The 21,308-nt window shown below is 39.7% G+C and overlaps 1 protein-coding gene across 1 annotated transcript; it reads right to left on the bottom strand.

Moving 5' to 3' along the window:
* Positions 1–260: 260 nt before the first annotated feature.
* On the bottom strand, positions 261–18,002 carry col9a1b (collagen, type IX, alpha 1b). Its single transcript, XM_071205600.1, is given in 45 exon segments — positions 261–1,236; positions 1,773–1,850; positions 1,966–2,154; positions 3,082–3,136; positions 3,762–3,908; positions 4,009–4,041; positions 4,136–4,180; positions 4,267–4,284; positions 4,427–4,433; positions 4,485–4,555; positions 5,114–5,167; positions 5,571–5,590; positions 5,593–5,623; positions 5,714–5,768; positions 5,874–5,917; positions 7,008–7,061; positions 7,179–7,213; positions 7,216–7,231; positions 7,312–7,367; positions 7,608–7,659; positions 7,766–7,842; positions 7,934–7,988; positions 9,344–9,373; positions 9,375–9,401; positions 9,490–9,522; positions 9,690–9,743; positions 10,128–10,181; positions 10,285–10,308; positions 10,492–10,527; positions 10,902–10,956; positions 11,162–11,166; positions 11,953–12,015; positions 12,114–12,149; positions 12,254–12,273; positions 12,276–12,306; positions 12,699–12,719; positions 13,378–13,395; positions 13,397–13,420; positions 13,422–13,463; positions 14,889–15,285; positions 15,546–15,678; positions 16,061–16,147; positions 17,351–17,424; positions 17,552–17,581; positions 17,941–18,002. Coding segments are annotated over 45 exon segments (2,739 nt in total). The 3' UTR covers positions 261–1,045.
* Between the last annotated feature and the right edge of the window lie 3,306 nt (positions 18,003–21,308).

The following is a 21,308-nucleotide window of genomic DNA, read 5'->3' as shown; positions in this document are numbered from 1 at the left end:
TGTCTCCTGTGCACCAAAACATACCCATCTGTTATGGAAAAAGAAAGTATTCCAAAAGTAATCTGAATACTATTTATAAAATTCTGGGCTATATAAAAATCGCTGGCCCGCGATAGTGTCTATTGGTTACATGTCGGCCCTTGGACAAATGTAGTTGGTGATCCCTGATATAGATCATGGGATGTGATCTAAAACTCCAGTGTTTTTATTTTAAGTTTTGGAAAAAACAATAGAGGACATTGATTTTGCATTTCCTTGGATTTATCACAACACGTTATATCATCACAAAAGGATACCAGTATACAGAATAAATTAAACACTTCATGTGTTGTCTTCTTTATTTGTAACATTAATGAGGTTCTGCCTCATCCCTAAAATATATTTCCATATATGCATGACTGCACACATCAAGTTGTTTTGTAGGAAATATAATGAACCACAATTCAAACATTATTTTTTTACAGATTTACAACATTTTCAACAAAGTGAAGTCAGTGTGACTTGATGACATTTTTATCCTCTCTCCTTTTTATTTTGAACAGGGGGGCTGAAGACAGTCAGACAGGTAGACATTATATTTAAAAAGGGGTTTCATCAGGTGTATCTTTGGCACATTAGCATATACAGAACTAAATGTTGAAAAGGCACTTAAAGCAAACAAGCTGTGGGTGGTTGTTTGAAGTGTTCTGTGAAAGTGGAGGGGCTGTTATTTAAGAGAACTGTGAAACAATTACAAAGAGGCACAAGGAGAGCCGGATAAATAAACAGTTCTAGTCATTTCATATCTTCTCAGAAATGTGAGAACACTTTCCTGAAAATACACCAGCACAAGCTGTTATTGCGGCACATAAAAAACAATTATTGAAAGGTTTTTATGAAGAGGCTGGCTCATTGTGATGGAGACGCTACAATACATGCTCACAGACTAGAGGTTAAGTGATGGAAGGCACCACAAAACCGCAGGCCCTGGGAAGAACGTGTGAAAAATGTTGTGTGCTCAGGAGAGCTGATCCATCAGTCTTTCTGTCTCTGCCACAGTGGCTCTTTAGTTTCCTGCGGGGCCCTTCACATCCACAAGCTGGGCTCCTGGCTGGAGGTTGCAGGATGACGGGTCGCAGTAACCGTTAGGACCGGCTGACCCGGGAGGCCCAGGAACGCCGGACTGTCCGTGGATCCCAGGAGGTCCTCTCTGCCCGTCCCGACCGTCCTGACCGTAGCCAGGTTTGCCAGGCTCACCTGTGGACACAAACATCATTTTAAGGTCATGTTCCCACAGTCAAAGGCCCCCATATTCTATGGAAGCCCATAGGGGACCTTTCTTTCTATTTCTATTCAAATTGAATTTGAGAATAAAAATCATTTAGGAATAGCATTGTAACTTGTTCCCATATGTATGCTTTTTTTGAGTAAATGCAATAATCCAAATCTTATTTATTAATTCCTTCGCATACTCCTATGGCTGTTCTTGGACAATATTACATTCTAAATGAATAAAGCCGTTTGATATTTTACTTTAAAACTCTATAACTATACTGGGCAACTGTTAATTTCAATGTCTCAAATACGTAACGTAAACAATGTAATCCAATTTTGCATTATGCAAATCCCCTATGGGCTTCCATGATATACATTCTCAGAGTTTGTGGTTGTCATTTCCTGTTGTTAACACCACCTTTAAGACATCTGAACTTAAGTCGATAAGGACAAATTGACCTTCAGAAATGATATTGTCGTATATAGCTTTAACATCTTAAAGGCCAAGCTGTACTCACCAGGGAGTCCGGAAGCTCCTGGCTGACCTTTAGGTCCTCGAGCAGTGGGCCCTCTGGAGCCTCTGTCTCCCAGTTCACCTGTAACACACATTTTGTTATAAAGATATCTGTATACAAACATGTCATAATGTTATGTAATGTATAAGTCTCTGGCTTCATCCTGAACTGTAACACCTGCCAATTCATTCTTTACCTTTGGGTCCTTTAACTCCAAGCATTCCTTGTGGCCCTTTGAGTCCTGGAAGGCCTCTTGTTCCGCCCTGTCCCGGGAATCCATTGTCTCCTTGAGAGCCAGACGCCCCTGGAGGACCAGGTTTTCCAGGTAAACCAACTGCGCCCGACTCTGGCCTTCTTAAACTAGCCGCTAACTGTGCCAGCTGTTCTGTGGGAGCAAAACAGAAAGAAGATGATGAACCTGATGAACTTTAATAAATTGAATGTAATTTAACAGATGCATAACTGGCAGCAAGACAGTAAATGTTTCTCAACAGCTGAAGCTGACTGTTATCGAGAGACTTTTTAATACACAACACCTTGTTATGAATCGTGAGGTAGCTCATTTTTGAAAGCCCCAGAGCCCCCGTGTAAAAGAGATGGTCCAACAGCTCCTGTACTTGGAGCTGAGTGAAGCGGAGCAAGGTGAAACCGTGGTCACGATATCCCTCGAGCTCCTGTTGTTTTTCAACTTTTTCTATAGAGCCTCGGTAAATCGAGCAGAAAGGATGTAAGACTCTTTATTGCAGGCAATCAGCAACAGGAAATGTGCACTCATGGTGCAAAGGATCTAATATTAATCTCCTGTGGCTCCGGCAGCATGCTATTCTGCACTCCAGATTCCAGTTTTCCGGCTCCAGATGAAAATTCATGCAGCCGCTGTTTGACTGCTCCTTTTTTTTAATGAATTTTTTTAAAGATATATCCTTTCCAGGCAGACTCTTTGCATGGAGCGGTGGAGAGCAGGTCTGCTGGAGGTGAAATTAATTTTTCAGCACTTGGGGGTATAAAAAAATCATGAGTGGAGGAGATGAGTTGGTGAGACGCAGGAGCTTTAGAATGAAGAGGACAGAGGTTGTGACTTCAGAGAAACATTTCCTATCAAATAGATAAAGACTGAAGCTTATTTCATGTTTTGGTTATTAGGTCGTCTCTTTTTTTAACTCAAGAGTATTCAGCAGCCGCCCAGATCAATGACACCACGGAGGGGCGGCTCTTTGTGTGGTTGTGTAATGAGGCATTCTGGGAAAGATTAAAGTCATGAAATGAGGCACGAGAGACTGATGAATGTGTTCAAAGGCCTATCAGTTCTTACCTTGCATGACGCGCATGCAAACTTGTTTGATGTGCTGATCGCTCGGCTCTTTACCCTGAAAGGAAAAGGATGATTTAACAGATTTCATAACAGTAGATTAAACATTCATGACAAGACCACATGCCCCTGTTTGGACTGACTTGGTCTTCTATTCCTGGAGAACATGTTACCATTCTTTGGCTTATAACAACCTGTTTAATTCAAAAAATGTAAAGCATCCTGTGTGTGTAGTTTATATATCCCCTGCTGATGCTCAATATTCAGCTTTGTAGTTACATTTCTTTTGCACAATTTGAAATTAGAAGAACGACATCAGAGTATAAGATAACATATGCAGGTGGAAGTCCTTAGCCCAGAGGGACTTATTAACGGCTTCCACCTTTTCTTTGCTTTGCTTTTTTATGTTCATAATGGATAAATACTCCCAAAAACTAGTACCTCGTAAAATAAATGTGGGGAATTAGATGACAGTGTGGTAATGGGGGTACCTGTAAATTAGACTGAAACCTCTGAAGCTCTTTGAAATACAAACACTGTTTCCATGGGAAGATTAAATAATTGTATTTGTAAATCTTCATGTTAAAGCACAACTTGCTGGGACCTTGGTTCTGTCACACTGCTTCAAAGACTTTGGGAGAAGCCTTGTAACCATGTTCTAAAAAAGGTTTTCTTTGATTTACCGCAGGACCCTGGGACCCTCTCACTCCAGGGGGGCCCCTGTTCCCCTGCATGCCCCTCGGTCCAGGTGTGCCAGCCGGCCCATCGATGCCAGGCTGTCCTCTGCTTCCCTCTGGTCCTCTTTTGCCAGCATCGCCTATGTTACCGGTCTGAACAGAGATAACACATTAGACCAAGAAATGTTTACAAACTGCAGCACTTCCTCAATCATCAGGAAAATACTGATAGATATAATCATTCTGAACTCACCTCTCCTTTAGCTCCACCTTCTCCACCCTCACCCTTGGAGGAAACACAAAAGGACAATTGTACTCCGGTGAGAATCTCTTCTGAACAGCATTGTTGAATAATTAATAATGTTGGTGTCACAACTTACGAGCTCCCCTTTGTCTCCAGGGTTTCCCTCATCACCTTGTGTTCCCTATAAAAACACAGTCTGTCAATGATTCATTTAAACACAGCATTGCCATTAACATTTATTAAGAATTTAATATGAGGATATCACACCTGATCTCCGGTGGGTTCCTAGATCTCCACGTTCTCCCTGGAACAAGCAAAACAAACGTGTTAAACTAGCTCAATGATCATCGTCACACAGAGCGATATATATTCTACTTGTACACACTAGAGGGAGCTGATCAGCTGTTTTTTGCTGAGCATTAATCACGCTGTTACTGTTGCAGACAATTGTCCTCAAGCTGAAAAGGTCAGAGCAGTTTTCTTACCCTCTCTCCCTTCAGTCCGGCAGGCCGTGAGGACCAGGAAGACCAGGGAGGCCGGGGTCACCTTTGGATCCCTATAACAAACAAAAAATAACAATGAAAATATAGAATAGAATAGCGCTGATATCTTCAATCAGAGTTATATAACCTATGTTATCAGCAGCATCTAAAAGCCAAAACAATGCCTCAGTGTTTGTAGCTGTTTCAAGCATAACACCTGTTCACTGGCAGGAATGGCTCAATTATAAATGGTAATTGTAAAATATCTCATTGCTACTTATGCTCTCATCTGTCACTGTGTGCCAGTCCCTCTGATCACTGAGAGACTGTCAGAGGAATGCCAGCAGAACAGAGGGCTCTTTCAGCCCGCTGCTTACTGCTCTCCCCTTACTGTGAAAATAGACCTCATGTGAGATCCAGCCTCGGCCTATTCCTCTGAGACATTCCAGGGAAACAACAGCCAGGACTTCAGGCTTCCCTCCTTTCAGCTTCTTTCATTCATAGAATTAAATATGCATGTTCACTGGCTGCCGGGGAATTCATGAGGACAGTTTCTTTTCAAAATAGGGGCATGAAATTAAGAGATTTAATCAGGTAAAATCAAACGTTGGTCTCTTTTGTTTATAGCTTACCCTGCCACCTGGCTTGGCCCGATGGACTAGTGGGCCTTGCACACCTAGAGCTCCCTGTGGGGAAGAAGAGAACATTATAAGAAAGTAATAGTTGAAATGAACATATGGACAAAATAAAGACAAAGAAATTCAGGGTTATTATTGTCAATTATAACAGGAACTAGAATAGACATTGCCAGTGAAATATATTGTCGTAAACTGAAACCTAAATATAAAAACATGTCCAAGAAAACCCACAAAACGTATTAAGATAACAACAAAAAAGCATTTCAATTGTTTGGCTATATCACTATTGGAAGCTTGATTTCCATCAATTCTCCGGACATTAAACAAATAAATTATACTTTTGATGAAATGAAATGAAATTAAGTTTATAAAGTCAAAACTAAAATTAACTTTAAAGACGTTTAAAACTATTATAAGCTTGTAGAAATCCAAGCAGCCAAAAGTACTCCACAGGTTCTCCAATAGGCCCATAGGTCCAAGCCCCCCCTGTGTTCCGCGCTCACCCTGAGGATTGACAGGAACATGAACTCAGTGACAGGACAGAGGTGACAAAATCTCAACAGTGTTTCAGCATGTGCTGACCATCATACTCACAGCTTTGCCAGCAAGTCCCATATGTTCCCGTGAAGCCTTCCTGACCCACGTCTCCCTGTGAAGAAACACCAAAGTTTTTTTTAAATGTTCACAATTTCATAAAAACTAAAATAATACAAGAAACAAAGGATAATGTTTAATAAATGATGAGGCAAACAACCTTAAAGCCATCAAGCCTTTTGGTCCAGATGAACCAGGCAAACCCTAAAAACAGAAAACACTGCATCAGAAACACAACACAACAACACACAACAACAACAACACAATTGATTAAACAAGGATGAATCATGGGAGAAACACTGGAGCAGAAAGAAAGACTTAGTGGATACAAAACACATTTGGTTTGAGCTTTTGACCCGAATAAGGCTAGGTAATCTGGATATACAAATTGGCTGATTACTTGTATGCCTAGGAAATCTTTCTTGATTCTGCAAAGGCGAGCTGCTCAACTGATTCTCATTAGAGCCTTTATTAGTCTAATCACAGATTAGTGGGCTCAAGAAACTTTGCTTTCACTTTTCAGCCGCGGGAAGCCAGAGAATACGGTCTAACAGCTGAGCCTGCTGTCTTTTAAATATCAACAGAGGGTGGGAATCAATAGTATTTGTATGAAATGTCTAACCACAGAAACTGTTATATATATTATACAATACAATGGTAAGAAAGGGTAACACTTCCTTTGATGTCCATGTCTTTATGCATAGACATAGGGATAAAATAGTGTTTATCTTTTTACATAATGTGTTTTATTTATAATATTTTACAATGAATAATAAGGTATAGAACTGGCATGAGAAAATGTACTTCCCAACCCTTTAACTATTGTCATTTATGTTAGCTTTAGTCTACATTGTGTGTGTTGTTCTTGCACAGATTTATTATGTTTTTTCACTTTTGCAAACAATGCATTAATGCATTAAAAAAAACATTATAGTATATTACATACAGTACTATGGGAATTGTAATACACTATTATACTCACAAAACGTGTCATTTAGAGACCAGGCAATGTTGTAGAGTAGTAGTGTAGTTATTATGAAAGTTAGCCTAATATTATTTATATAATCTATTATAATGAATTATAATTATTGTTATAAATAATTATGTATAGAAAACATTGCTATAAAACGGACACGGTGTCAGAGAAAGTATAGCTTTTTACTGCAGTACAGTTGTGGAGATGGGGTTTGTTCTGCAGCATGCCTCAGCTATGGTGCTTTAAATGGCTCCTGGTGAGTTTACTCGGGTGCATCTAATCAGAGTCAGTCAGTGCGGGGTCAAAGGTCATACTCACAGGAAGCCCCTGAAGTCCAACCTCTCCAGGAACACCTGACTTCCCAATGAGTCCCTGCAGAGACAGACAGAAAGGAATGAGCTCATACGCTCCTCGGATTGATAGAAATACAGTTTTTTCTTGTATAAACTGTTACATTATTACTAGTTTTATAAATAATTGAGGCTTTACCTTTCCTCCAGGCATCCCAGGAATACCCTCACGGCGTCCACACCGGGCAAGCCCTAGTAATAAAAAGAACAATGTTAAATTATCGTTTTGGAGGCAATGTATGGAGCATATTAACCTTATCGATCACACTTACACCATCTCCCTTTGGACCAGGAACACCTGTGATTTCCTCTCGGCCCCAGAACACCCCTGAAAACAAAGCAAACGGTTTTTTAAAAAAAACTTTATAGAAACAATGGCAGCGTTCATTGTCAAAATAAAAAAATATACATGTTTTAATGCGTTTACTTACAGTTTTCCTCTTTAGGCCCAAGCCTCGCCCATCACACCTCTCTGGCCTCGATCCCCCTGAAATGCATTACATCATATCATGTGGGCCACATTTGCTGCAAAATTTAAAAAGCATTTGTAGTTGTGGGACAAACTTACAGTTGCCCCCCCAACACCATGGGGACCTGGTCTCCACCAAGACCCGAGCTCCCTGCAAGGAAAACAATATCCACAGTTAAAAACATGTTTGAAGAATAAACATTGTAAAGGCAACAGTTCATGGATTTTTATGACTTAAATATCATAGAAACACTTACCAGCTCTCCCTTGTGGCCCATCATTCCCATGGCCCCACGAATTCCCTGGGGACCCCTGAAACACAACCAACAGGTGCCTTCATGAGCAGAAGAAAAGACATAGGAAACTACAAATGGTTGTACTATAACTTTATATATTTATCTAATTGAATAGATGTGATATCTTACCGTTGGTCCCTTGTGATCCGAGCTCCCCTGATCCACCCTGGTCTCCTTCCTCACCCTGTGTCGACGAAAGATACAGACCATTAGGATAAAAGCAATTGTAAAGTCAATCAGATAACAGTAACAGCATATTCAAATGAAGGCTGCTCCTATCCACTTTGTGTTCATTAGAAAAGCAGGCAGCCTTTCTGAAATATGTGTAATGGTTACTTTTTAATGGACTGTGAGTGGGGCAAAGCACAACAATTAGCTCCCAAATTACTGTTCTCACCTGCTTTGCAAATTACAAATAATTTATAAGCTAACTGGTAGACCCGTGGTAACCTAAGTAAAGAGATGAAACAAACGCATAACTGAAAATAGATATTACACAACAAGCAGAATTAACACAATGAAAACGTCAACATCTGTTTACAACATGAAAATAAAAATATTCCTTATTCTGTTAAACAACTCTCTATACTCTTCAATCATTGAAAGAATGTCTTCATTTCTGGTGTTCTATTTTTATTGTTAATTATTTGTTATGCTATTGTTATAGGTTATATAGAATTAATGTATTGTTTTCCGTTTATTTCTAATATAAAATGAAGTTACCTCTGTATGTCACTAGGTCACAATCTGCCATCGTTCAGAGACTTACTAACTTTATATTTGAATATTCTTTCCCAATATATTTAAAATGATACACGTTCATCCCCTGCAACCACCATCTGGTATTCTTTGTTAGCGGTAAACATCTTTATGTGTGGAGGATTTGTGAGTGAGAAACAGGCAGAAGGCAGTGCAGCTCTCAGTGAGGAGAAGCAGACTGACAGTAAATCATAAGCTGCATGGGGTGATAAAGAGAGATAGGCCCAGACTCATTTCCATTTATATAGTGCATAGACACATTACAGGGAGAGGCTAGTTTGTGCTTGAACATCATTTCAGATAAATCATTCTCCATGCATTACAAGGAGTCAGACGCATTACACACAAGCATGTATCACTTCCTCATGGAATAGAGCAGCACAATATACTTGTCTCCAGGCAAATATCCATTTTTCGCATTCAAGTCGTGCATATTTTGTTTTGATGTGGAATGTTGTGGCATGTGTGACAGTTGTGGAGGCAAAATCATATTTTTATGGAACCATTCATGCAGTTTTATGAGAGGGATAAATTCACTTTTGATGTTGTTGATGTTTAAAACATGTTATATGACTTTAAATACTTGGCTTTTGTTTAAAACATGGATTTCTCCCTAGATGAATCATATTTTACCTGTGCCCTTGTTTCCCAGGTACTCCTTATTCGCCTTTTACACCTTGTGGCCCTTGAAAATACAGACAATCAAAGCAGCGCAAGTTAAAAACACAATATTGGGACAGAAATCGTCATGTGACAAGACATATTCACTCTGCTACTCACCTTCATGCCAGGAAGGCCTGGGTGTCCAGAAGGTCCCAGGAGGGCAAGAGTCTGGACACTAAACAACAACATAAGTCAGAAAATGTAGCTGATAATCTAAATTTAAAAAGAAAATGTCATTTATAATCTTCAGAAAAAAGCTTTACCAGGTCAGCACTGCCTTGCAGTCCAGCTGCACCCTGACATTGAGGGGAAAATAGAGGTTTAGAATGTATCATCAAAATCATGAAGGAGATGGTGAATCACGAGAGTGGGATGCCCTTAGGACAATTCATTACGTTTCTGCCTCACGCTTCTTCCCTTGTGAAATATTAAGTGAAATGTAATCCAGATCTATGTCACTTACTCTGGCCCCTGTAGGTCCACGAGGTCCCTGTGGCCCTCTCACACCTATGGACCCCTGTGGAAAGACAAACAAAAGATGTGTCAAAGACTGTACAGAGAGAATAAATGCACTGGGCTCTTAATTTAGGAGATTTAGCACAGACTGCGCTTTTAATGTGAATTATACACAACGGCAGGTATCATTTCAGGGATGGCAAAAGTAACAATAAGCCTAAAAGCCGTAATGTATGTATGTGTTGCACAAACGTATAATACTACATTCCATATTTCTCACTTCTGCTTGGACCGACTTTCGTTATTTTTGTTTTAGGGGCCAACACATCTGATTTGTTGTTGACCAATAGAATAACACCACCTCTGTGCTCATACTAGTATGATTTGATGTTTCTAGCCTCAAATTTAAAACAGTTATAGAGTCCATTGCTTGGTCAATACTCACAAGTGGTCCAACTTTTCCCAGTTCACCCAAAAGTCCTCCAGGCCCAGGTGGTCCCTGTACAAAGTCAAACACAGGTATTTAGTATTGACCATTTTCTATACCTCAGAAAATCAATATAAACTGTGGAGTTTGATTGTGTATTAAAAAAATGACTTACGGGGGGTCCATCTGGCCCAACACCCTAAAGAGAGACACACAGTTTGAATAAGGTTGATATACAGTATACACTGTAATTTGATGGGAATAAAAGCAAACAATAAAATAAAGACATCTTATCCTTGGACTGACAGGTCTACACCTGTCAGTCCAAGGATAAGATGTCTTTATTTTATTATTTATTTATTTAGAGGATATGGCTACTCACAGTTGCTCCACGAGGTCCAGATTTTCCAGGTTCACCCTTAAGAACGAAGATAAATACATAAGATACACACATAGGTGATGAAACAAATACTGAAATACTGTGTTATTCAGGTCAAATTGAGCTGTGTGAACCTGCAGACGGTCCGAGTTAACATTCCTGCAGATCATCACATGACTGCGCCGGGCACACTTGACCCAGCAATGTTTAGCTTTAATGAGGAGCGATGTTGGGGGCTTTCGTTCCCCATGGAGATTACACAGAACACTTGCAGGATTAAGTCTAATTTGTCATGAGGAATTGGTTTATGCACTGCGGCGCCCGCTGCCATGCCAAAAAGACCGGCCAGCAGCTTGGCACCGTTTCACTGACAGTCTCTGAAGCAGGGAAGCAAAGGCTCATTAGTCACTCACTTTCTGTCCGAAGGGACCATCGGGCCCTGCATCTCCAATAGGGCCGGTCAAAACCCTGCAGAGGAGAGAAATCATGCTAACGAATACATCATAACAACAGAAAAGCACATCAACGCCTATATGTTCTCATTATAATCAAAAATGATGCATCAGGCAATCCTTTTACCCCAATCTCTGTAAAAATGTCTCTCGTGAATCTATGTATTACATCATCAAAACATAATCATACTCCAGTGGGAGGAGTCCTAACTGGACTATACCCCCCCTCCTCTATATATATATATAAACACTGCACTGCAGCTCCACGTTCACGAATCAAAGCTCTGTTTTGGAGCACATCATGACGTACACCAGAGCGAGTGCGACTTCACAGACACACAGAAAGTCAGCAGCAGGGCAGAGGGCAAAACTCTCAGACTGCAAACCAAGCACAGACAGCAACATTCCTCAGGCCCATTTCAAACAAGCCCACTGAAAGAAAATCATTCCACACTGTTTTGAGGATTCTCGACAGGAGATACCAGCAGCGGCCAGCCGACAAAGCTGCTATTGTTCTCAGAACCCTGGTGCATGTACCCAGGTTGGCAATGAATCATAACGCACAACAGAAATACATGGATTGTACATTCTGAAACTCTATCTAAGCCTTTAAGTTGATATAAATCCACCAACAGTTAATCTTTGTCAGTCTATCATCAGCACCAGTGTTATGATTGGATGTTTTTCTAACCCTCCTTTAAACTCTGGGGAGCAAAGTTAATTACACTCTGGACCTGGTTTACCCTGCTACAAAGGACATTTGGATTTGTTCATTCTGTTTAATAAATTCTTCGCATTTTTGCACACCTTTCCCCAACACCTAAATGTGACATTTCATTGGTCATCTCAAACACTAATAAGTGTCAACATAATATAATAATGAGATGAATCCTCACACTTTGTAGTTCCACCCACTTTGCAGCCTTATGGATTGCATGTTGACCTCATTGTGTCAAATAGGGCAGATGTATAAAATATGTATTTATGTATAAAAAGTGTATTAAATACTCACATCATTTCCAGGAAGTCCAGGTAATCCTGTAGAGCCGGGTTTACCTGAATCTCCATCAGGTCCCTGAAAACAAAGGTTCCACATACACACACGTTAGTGAAAAGCTCTACAATGTAAAGCAATGCTTCATTTTAATTGTATTTATTAAACGTTATAATTACAGGAAGTCCCTCTCCGCCATCGTCTCCCCTTTCCCCCTGAAACAAAAGGGAGTCAATGCTTTAAGGTGAGCAAATAGTCAGCTGTTTGCATATTATTTTGCACATGATAGGAACAATGTAACAGAACTGAGATCACTTACAGAAATGCCATCAATTCCCGTACACCTGCAGGCCCAGAAGGTCCTTGGCTCCTCTGAACAAAATAATACAAGTTTGATATAATGACAAAACATCAGCTTTAAATAATGAATACTATTGCATGTTGCCATTTGACTGACATTCTGCTACACAGACAATGAAAAAAAGAGAACAGGTGCATTTCATTTGTTTTATGTTACTAGAACAGAAGCCTGTTTGGTACATAAAAAATAGCTATAGAATGTATTTCTCATGCACAAATCACCAGCTTTATGTAGCATTTCGCAAAAGAAAAAAGCTTAAGAAAGATACTCCAGACAAGAGTCGCATCCCTGACTTTTCTCCATGCTAGATGTACAATACATTTGTTAGATAAAACACTCTTAGCATGTCGCCAGTGTTGCAGGTAAAAACATATCTTGTTATCGGCACCAGGAGACACTTAACCTGCACCTCGGTCCCAACCGTCTATAGAGAAAAAAGAGAAGAGAAAGTAGGAGGAGAGAATGAAACATAAGTCTTACTTGAGCGGAGCAGATAAGGACAAGCTGGAGAAGCAGAACCAAAAGTGGCCCTCTAACGCTGGAGGTCTGAGCCATGATCTCCCGATGGACAGGAAAGGTAAAAGTTGTAATCCTTTCTCTGGGTTTGGTTGGGTTGAAGAAGCCCCCGACAAAACAACCCAACTGAATCCGCTTCAGCTATCTAGAGGTATCCGAGGTCCCATAGCCATCAGAGGCTCATGTTTATTCATGTCATGTTTGGTTACAGGAAGGGATTGGAGGTAGGGGAGGAGCCTCGGCGCAGACACCACCAATAGGCAGGGTCAGCGGGTCATTCAACCTAATGTATGCTATGGATTTTATTTAAACTAAAATTATCACTGGAATGATAAATATTGTGTATTGAGACAATTGGAGTATAATTTTAAGTCACAAATATACAGCATGAATCAAAAATGTGGTTTTACGCACACAATTTCAATGCGGCTTGATTTAAAATTCCCCTGCATTCAATTAAAACGTATTAAGCTAAAAACAATACTCAACGTCTATAACTGGTAGTTTGAAACCTCAAAATACGAATTCAGATTGTTATTATGTACTTTATTTTTAAATCTTCTTACCGATGTCCTAGCTGGGAGGGTCATAACAAGGCTCTGTCCGGGTTTCGCGTCAAGTCGCAGTGAATCAGCATTGACTGGAGTTCAAACTGTATAAACACATGAACATGGAAATAATGCATAAGCACAATGACATCCTGAGGACTAGTTCTGCACCCTAATACCGGAAGAGGTTAAATCATCACATATCGTCCTAAAAGCAAGAGGCTGTTTTCATTAACAACTTCAGCCACTACTCTGGATTTCCTGCAGCATATACGATACAATTCAGACAGCAGGTTGTGCACAATACATAGCCTATGTTAAAGGGCTCATTATGGATTCATTAAAACACGCTTCAAACGCCGGGAGTAATATGAATTATTGGTAAACATTCATTTGTATTAGGATGCTTCTGTGCTTAATTGTGCACACGCATCCGAATATTTGGAACACTTGTGTGCGCTGCACGGTGTGGTATTACAGGATTGTTTAGCCTGTGCAGAGCTAGTATTCTTCGCCAGAAGCCGCAACAAGTTCCGAATATTTGTCAGTGAAGCTTGAATGGAGACACAGCAGACTTCAACTGCTGGCCATTGTCAGAGACATACGAAACAGCAGGGTGAGAAAACACAAGGATTCCTAAACGTTTGCAGGTCAACCTAAAATGACTACAGTAAATGAGGACTGTGGCGCACAAGATTATCAATGAAGTTAAGTGAAACAATACAAACACAAATAGAGCAATCTTTCTGAATAAGTTAAGAAGATTTGTCAAGAAAAATAAATAAATTCACTTCTAACAATTCATCATTTGTTATGAGCTCATTCTACACTTTTCATGTAGCCTAAACCTATAAAGTAAAACAAATGTGCAGGGTTTGGGTCACGTTTCACGATATGATCAATTACATTTTATAAACATAATGTATGGCTTAATTTGTAATGTGGACTCTTGGAAGATGAACCAATGACATAAAATACACCTATTCAATATTCAAATCAAATAATGTTGTTTACAAGTACTCCTACATTAGAATAGTGCTTGAGAAACGTGATTCATTTCCACCAGTGCCCCCTCTTCTCAGCTTAATGAGGAAGTGCTGTGATGTGGCTCTGAAAGTGAACATTACTGTATACTGTGAAAGTGTCAATAAATAACACTTAGGTAATAATGTAAAATGTTTAATGATTCTGAGCAATCCATCCATACAGACTGAATGAGCTAAATGCATAGGAAGCTTTCTTCTCCTTTACAATTCACAAATTAGGCAAACCAATCAAATATGCCATAAGGTAAGATGAGTGTATGTGATCAAAATACCACATTTGGGCTTTTACAGAAAAACGTTTATTTTCCAATAGCTGGCAACTGTCCCCCTACTGGCTGACTGATCCATGTCCTTGTGGAAAGCCCTGGGCCAAAAAAACCGTGTTAAGGGCCACCAAACTCCTAGGGCCAACCCGATTCTTAAATGTCATAAATGCACATGTCTTCCTTCAGACGCAACATCTGTAGGATATAATAGACGTACCGGTACTGCCAGCACAGGGTTGTCCTTGAGCTTTCCTATCAACGTGAAGCCATCCAGGCTGACTTTGTTTCGGGCTGGTATATTCTGAGAACCGATCATGGCACAGTCCACGAACAGTGTTACAGAGCGCCTGTTCACGTGCAGCACCACTTTGTGCCACTGGTCGTTGAAAAGAGTAGGCAGGGGGCCGAACACAAGAGTCTGCCTCCCGGTGTCCAGTGCAGTGAAGGTGAACTCCAGAGACTGAGACTGCCCGTTGAGTCTGACGGCCAGCTGCTCCATGCCATTCACATCCTGCATTTGCCAGATATTCCAATTTGTATTGATGGTGCTGCCACTCATGCGCAGCACGGCCACAAATGCAAACTCCTCAGGTAGACCCAAGGGGTAAGCTGATCTGAAATACAAAGGAAACTGTGTCTGTACTGGACATATATTGTGTATCAACGACTATTTTCCTGTTGATAATGGTCAAATCATATATATTGATCATATACAATGTCATGTTTCTGTTTTTTAAGAAGTATAACTGATGGTGCAGATAAGGTCAAGCTCTGATGTTCAGGACCATGGACAGGGTAAATGACGTATGACCAGCTCACCCACTAGGTGTCAGTATTCACTCATGCAACTCAATTTTAACGCCATGCAGTTTACCTTGTGTTGATCCTGAAGTTGAATGCTGGGCCTATTTGATAAGCAGCATGCTGAGTAGATGTTCCAGTAACCTTTTTAACAGTGCCCCTTCTTGCCAGCTCAGCAATTTGGAACTGGGACATAATATAAAAGCCTAAGGGAACAACGACAAAAAGGTAGTTACATTCAAAATCATCTTAGAGGTCATGTTAGACCTTGGGTAGAGACTACTACAGGGTTAAGGACACACAAAAACATTTTAAATTTGTATTATGACTTTGAAGTATTTTTGTAATGATAATTCATGGACATGGGTTACTAACCAAGGGTCTTCTAACTATTATTTGTTCTTACCAAAAGCTATTAAAAATAATATACGGTTTCACAAACATAGAGCATCAGCATGAAAAGTGTACTTTTTCACAGCAGTATTTATATAGGAATACAAGTCTGTACAGTAGCTCTTTTTCTCATGTGGGCAGGGAAAATGTCAAGCAAATAAGAAAGCAAACTGTGCTTAGTTTAGGTGAATCCACCTGGGAAGTGATCCTCCCCAACACTGATCTGAGGGCATATGGACTGCTGCTCCCTATGAATACCAACTTGAGATGAAAATCTCACAGCTGAAAGCAAAAAACAAAAAGCAGCCTGTTAGTAATCGGAGAGAGAGAGAGAGAGAGGAGAGAGAGAGAGAGAGAGAGAGAGAGAGAGAAAGAGAGAGAGAGAGAGAGACAGACAGACAGAGACACAAAGAAAGAGTGTGTGTGTGTGTGTGTGTGTTGTGTGTGTGTGTGTGTGTGTGTGTGTGTGTGTGTGTGTGTGTGTGTGTGTGTGTGTGTGTGTGTGTGTGTGTGTGTGTGTGTGTGTGTGTGTGTGTGTGTGTGTGTGTGTGTGATAGAGACACAAAGAAAGAGTGTGTGTGTGTGTGTGTGTGTGTGTGTGTGTGTGTGTGTGTGTGTGTGTGTGTGTGTGTGTGTGTGTGTGTGTGTGTGTGTGTGTGTGTGTGTGTGTGTGTGTGTGTGTGTGTGTGTGTGTGTGTGTGTGGTGTGTGTGTGTGTGTGTGTGTGTGTGTGTGTGTGTGTGGTTGTGGGGGTGTGTGTGTGTGTATTGTGGAGAGGGAATAAAAGCTTAGTGTTTGGAAAGCTGCACCGCTGCCTTGAATAAATATTAGGCGATCTCTGGCTGTTTGTGGTTTCCTCTTTAACACTTACACTCTAATGTGCCAGTTTTTTTACACATCTGGAGAGAAAGCTAAAGGTCTTTATCAAGGTTGACTTCACATCTAACAAAATGTGCACTTGCATGGTACCACAATTGTATTAAACATATAACACTGTTCACATGACATGTGTAGTGATACTGTGTTATTATACTTTGATACTTTGCCGTATTCACTTACATCATACTGTAGCACACTTGAAACTATATACAGCTACACAGCTTGACACCCTAACCCTGCAATGATGATGCTGCTACACAGAACCACACAGTATGCATGTCATAAAATATAGATAAGAGCAGCAGTGTTTATGGAGGAAAGACAATAAAGTGGAAATGAAGCAATGATTCATTAAACCATTTAACAAGCGGTTTATATGAATGAATATGAATTAAGTTTTTCAGCTATAAAATAGGTCTGGAACATGTAACAGATGTCCATATTTAACATATATTGAAGAGAAAAATGCAGAAGTATGTAATGGCTGAAGAGATACTAATAATTATTACGCAAGTGAACACTTACTTTTGCAACAATGCACTGCATTGGTCATTTTGCAATAGGTTTTTTTTTAAAATAAAAATATTTGTATTATTTTAGTACTTACTCTGAGAATGAAGTCCTGTGCAAAGGTATTGTGGGAACACATAGCAGCAGCACAATGAGTACAGAAGGATATTTCTGTAATGCAATCAGAAGAAAAAAGTAGACATGCATTTATTTGCATTGTGGCTTTCATTGTAGAATTAAAACTGCCAGTGTTTGCAAATTACTCGGGTACAAGGTAATTATTTAGTGGATTGTTTACCTTTTGACTCCATCCATTTCATAGCTTGATCTGGAAATAATAATACATTAAAAAAAACACCTGCCGCTGGATGTATCTTCAGATTGGCTTCCAGGAGAGAACCAGATCCTGACTAGTTGCCCCCTCAGCAGGAGTGAAAAACTGTCAGGTCACAGTGAGGGGTTGACTGTTGTCATTTATTTGGGGGAGTGAGTCAACAGTCTCCACAGTGTCAACTTTACATTCCAAAAGAGTTCTCCTGCAACCACCTTGCATTTAATGTTCCTTCAAGGATACAGTCACATAATTGTACCCCATTTGTAGTTCTATTTCCATGATTGAGCACTATAATTAATGCCATGTAAGTTGCTGTGAAAAAGATAATGTTACCCTTGGGTGGCTTTACTTACCCAGCATTTTTGGTATCCACATTCTCTGTGATCTCTATGGAGATGAAGCATTCAGACAGCATTGTTTCCAGCGCAATCCATACTAATAATCTAGAGACGCTGACTAAGAAGCTATAAGAAGGTATTCCAGATGTTTTCGTACTGTCAGGCCCAGAGGCAGAAAAAAAAGTTCATCCTCAAGAAGAAGGAGGACTTGTATTTTCATTTTATTGATGATCTATGTAATTGCAATTGTGTGAAACAATAGCTTACAGCCTGTTAAATACATATACATTACAAATCTTCTCGCATATTTGGAAAAACCTCCACTTTAGATGTTTGACAGCGTTATTGGCATATGCAAATAACTACAATGACAATTATACTGCTACTACTATTACTACTACTATAACTACTATACTACTACTACTACTACTACTACTACTACTACTACTACTACTACTACTACATATTAAAAGTATTTTATTGGACACAATTTACAGCCATCAAACACTGGACTACTCTTTCAATTGAATGTAAAACCTGTATTGATTTTAACTCATTCTCTTATGGTGCAAACACAATTGATATTAAGCAACCGGACATGCCAACGTTAATTACACTGTAATCTGAGTATTTCAATTGTAACTGTATTGTAATATTATATGTTGACTGTACTATGTATTATTGTATTGACCTGTATTGATCATGCTTTATAATTGTTTGTGTAATAGAGATTATGCAATGTTTTAGTGTGTGTTATATACCTGAGGACTGCAGATGGAAATTAGCTATTAGCTATAATCTGTCATAATTAATATATTCTCTTTTCTGAGATTAATGTATGTATGCATGGTCCTTGTTGAAATAAATACACAATATAATAACAATACCATTTATATTATAATGTGTACAAAATAGTATTCAATCAATCAATCAATGTTTATTTATATAGCCCAATATCACAAATGTTACATTTGTCTCAGTGGTCTTCACAGTGTGTACAGAATATCAGTATGACAATACGACACCCTCTGTCCTTAGACCCTCACATCGTACAAGGAAAAACTTCCAAAGAAAACCCAGTTTAAAGGGGAAAATGGGAGAAACCTCAGGGAGAGCAACAGAGGAGGGATCCCTCTCCCAGGACGGACAGACGTGCAATAGATGCCGTGTGTAAATTGAAAAGATAATACATTTGCAACATAGGTAGTCCAAATGTTTGGAAATGCATGTGTGTATAATAGGAAGATGAATCCACGAGGATATCCATCCAGGACCTATGATCCAGGACCACAGCCACGACTCAAGATCCAGCGCTCGCGATCCAGGACACAGGACCGCAGGATCATCCATGACTCCGGATCCCAGCGTATATAGACACCAAAAAGAAAGACATTTGGGGAAGCTGGGTTAATCGGAACATGAGTGTACACGGGTATAGACAGAGAGAAGGAAGAAGTAAGATGTCCCCCGACAAACTAAGCCTATATCAGCAAAACTAGGGGCTGAATCTAATCAGCCCTAACTATAAGCTTTATCAAAAAGGAAGGTCTTAAGCGCACTCTTAAAAACGGATAGGGTGTCTGCCGCCCGAACACAAACTGGAAGCTGATTCCACAAATGTGGAGCTTGATAAGAAAAGGCTCTGACTCCCATTGTACTTTTAAAGATTCTAGGAACAACCAACAACCCTGCATTCTTGGAACGCAATGCCCTAGTAGGACAGTAGGGTATAATGAGTTCTTTAAGGTAAGATGGCGCCTGCCCATTAAGGGCTTTGTAGGCGAGAAGAAGAATTTTAAATTCTATCCTGTGTTCTATAGGGAGCCAGTGTAAGGCAGCCAGAACAGGAGTAATGTGGTCCCTTTTCCTAACTCTGGTTAGTACACGAGCCGCAGCATTTTGAATCAGCTGAAGCGACTTGATTGACTTCTTGGTACTCCCTGATAATAAAGAGTTACAATAATCCAGCCTAGAAGTAACAAATGCATGGACTAGTTTCTCTGCATCGTTTTGAGGCAAGATATGCCTGATTTTTGCAATGTTACGTAGATGGAAGTAGGCGGTCCTTGAAATTGATTTTATGTGGGCGTTAAAGGATAAATCCTGATCAAATATAACACCAAGATTCCTTACAGTCTCACTGGAGGCCAAATTAATGCCATCCATAGTTAGTATGTCTTTAGATAATTTGTTTCGTAGATTCTTCGGGCCAAGTACAATAACTTCAGTTTTGGTCGTGTTTAACATCAAAAAGTTTAAGGTCATCCACGTTTTTAAGTCCTTAAGGCAGTCTTGAATTTTATTTAGATGATTAATTTCATCAGGCTTGATTGATAAATATAGTTGAGTATCATCCGCATAACAATGAAAGTTTACAGAATGATTCCTTATAATATTGCCTAACGGAAGCATATATAATGTGAACAAAATAGGTCCGAGCACTGAGCCCTGTGGCACTCCATGGCTAACTTTGGTTTGCGTGGAAGATTCATCGTTGACACGTACAAACTGAGAGCGTTCAGATAGATAGGACCTAAACCAGCCTAAAGCAGTTCCCTGTATGCCAACTAAGTGCTCTAGTCTTTGCAATAGGATATCATGGTCGATAGTATCAAATGCAGCACTAAGATCGAGCAAAACAAGAATAGAGACAAGTCCCTTGTCTGAGGCTATTAGAATATCATTTGTGACTTTAACCAGAGCTGTCTCTGTGCTATGATGTGTTCTAAAGCCAGACTGAAAATCTTCAAATAAATCATTGTTTTTTAAGTAATCACACAACTGTTTTGCGACCGCTTTCTCAAGAATTTTTGAGAGGAACGGAAGATTAGAAATAGGTCTATAGTTGGCTAAAACCTCTGGATCGAGGTTGTGCTTTTTAAGAAGCGGTTTTATCACTGCTACTTTGAATGATTGTGGAACATAGCCTGATAATAAAGACATATTCATAATATTTAATAAAGAAGTGCTAATTAATGGAAAAACTTCCTTCAACAGCTTAGTTGGAATTGGGTCTAACATACACGTTGATGGTTTAGAAGAGAGAATCATTGAATGTAATTGTTCAAGGTTAATGGCTGAAAAGCATTCTAGTTTACTATCTAGTGTAATATTAGAACTTACGATTCCGGGAGCTGTTGATAACACTATACTGGTTGAAGGCAAGAGGTCATTAATTTTGTTTCTAAGAGTAACAATTTTATCGTTAAAAAAGCACATAAAATCATTACTACTGAGTGCTAAGGGAATAGAAGGCTCAATCGAGCTGTGGCTCTCTGTCAGCCTGGCTACAGTGCTGAAAAGAAATCTTGCATTATTCTTATTCTCATCTATTAATGAAGAGTAGTAGGCTGCTCTCGCTTTACGCAGTGCTTTCTTATATT

This window comes from Pseudochaenichthys georgianus, chromosome 15, assembly GCF_902827115.2.
Source record: "Pseudochaenichthys georgianus chromosome 15, fPseGeo1.2, whole genome shotgun sequence".
Taxonomy (NCBI): domain Eukaryota; kingdom Metazoa; phylum Chordata; class Actinopteri; order Perciformes; family Channichthyidae; genus Pseudochaenichthys; species Pseudochaenichthys georgianus.
Note: the sequence above shows the minus strand (reverse complement) of the source record. Positions and strands in the feature narration are given on the sequence as shown.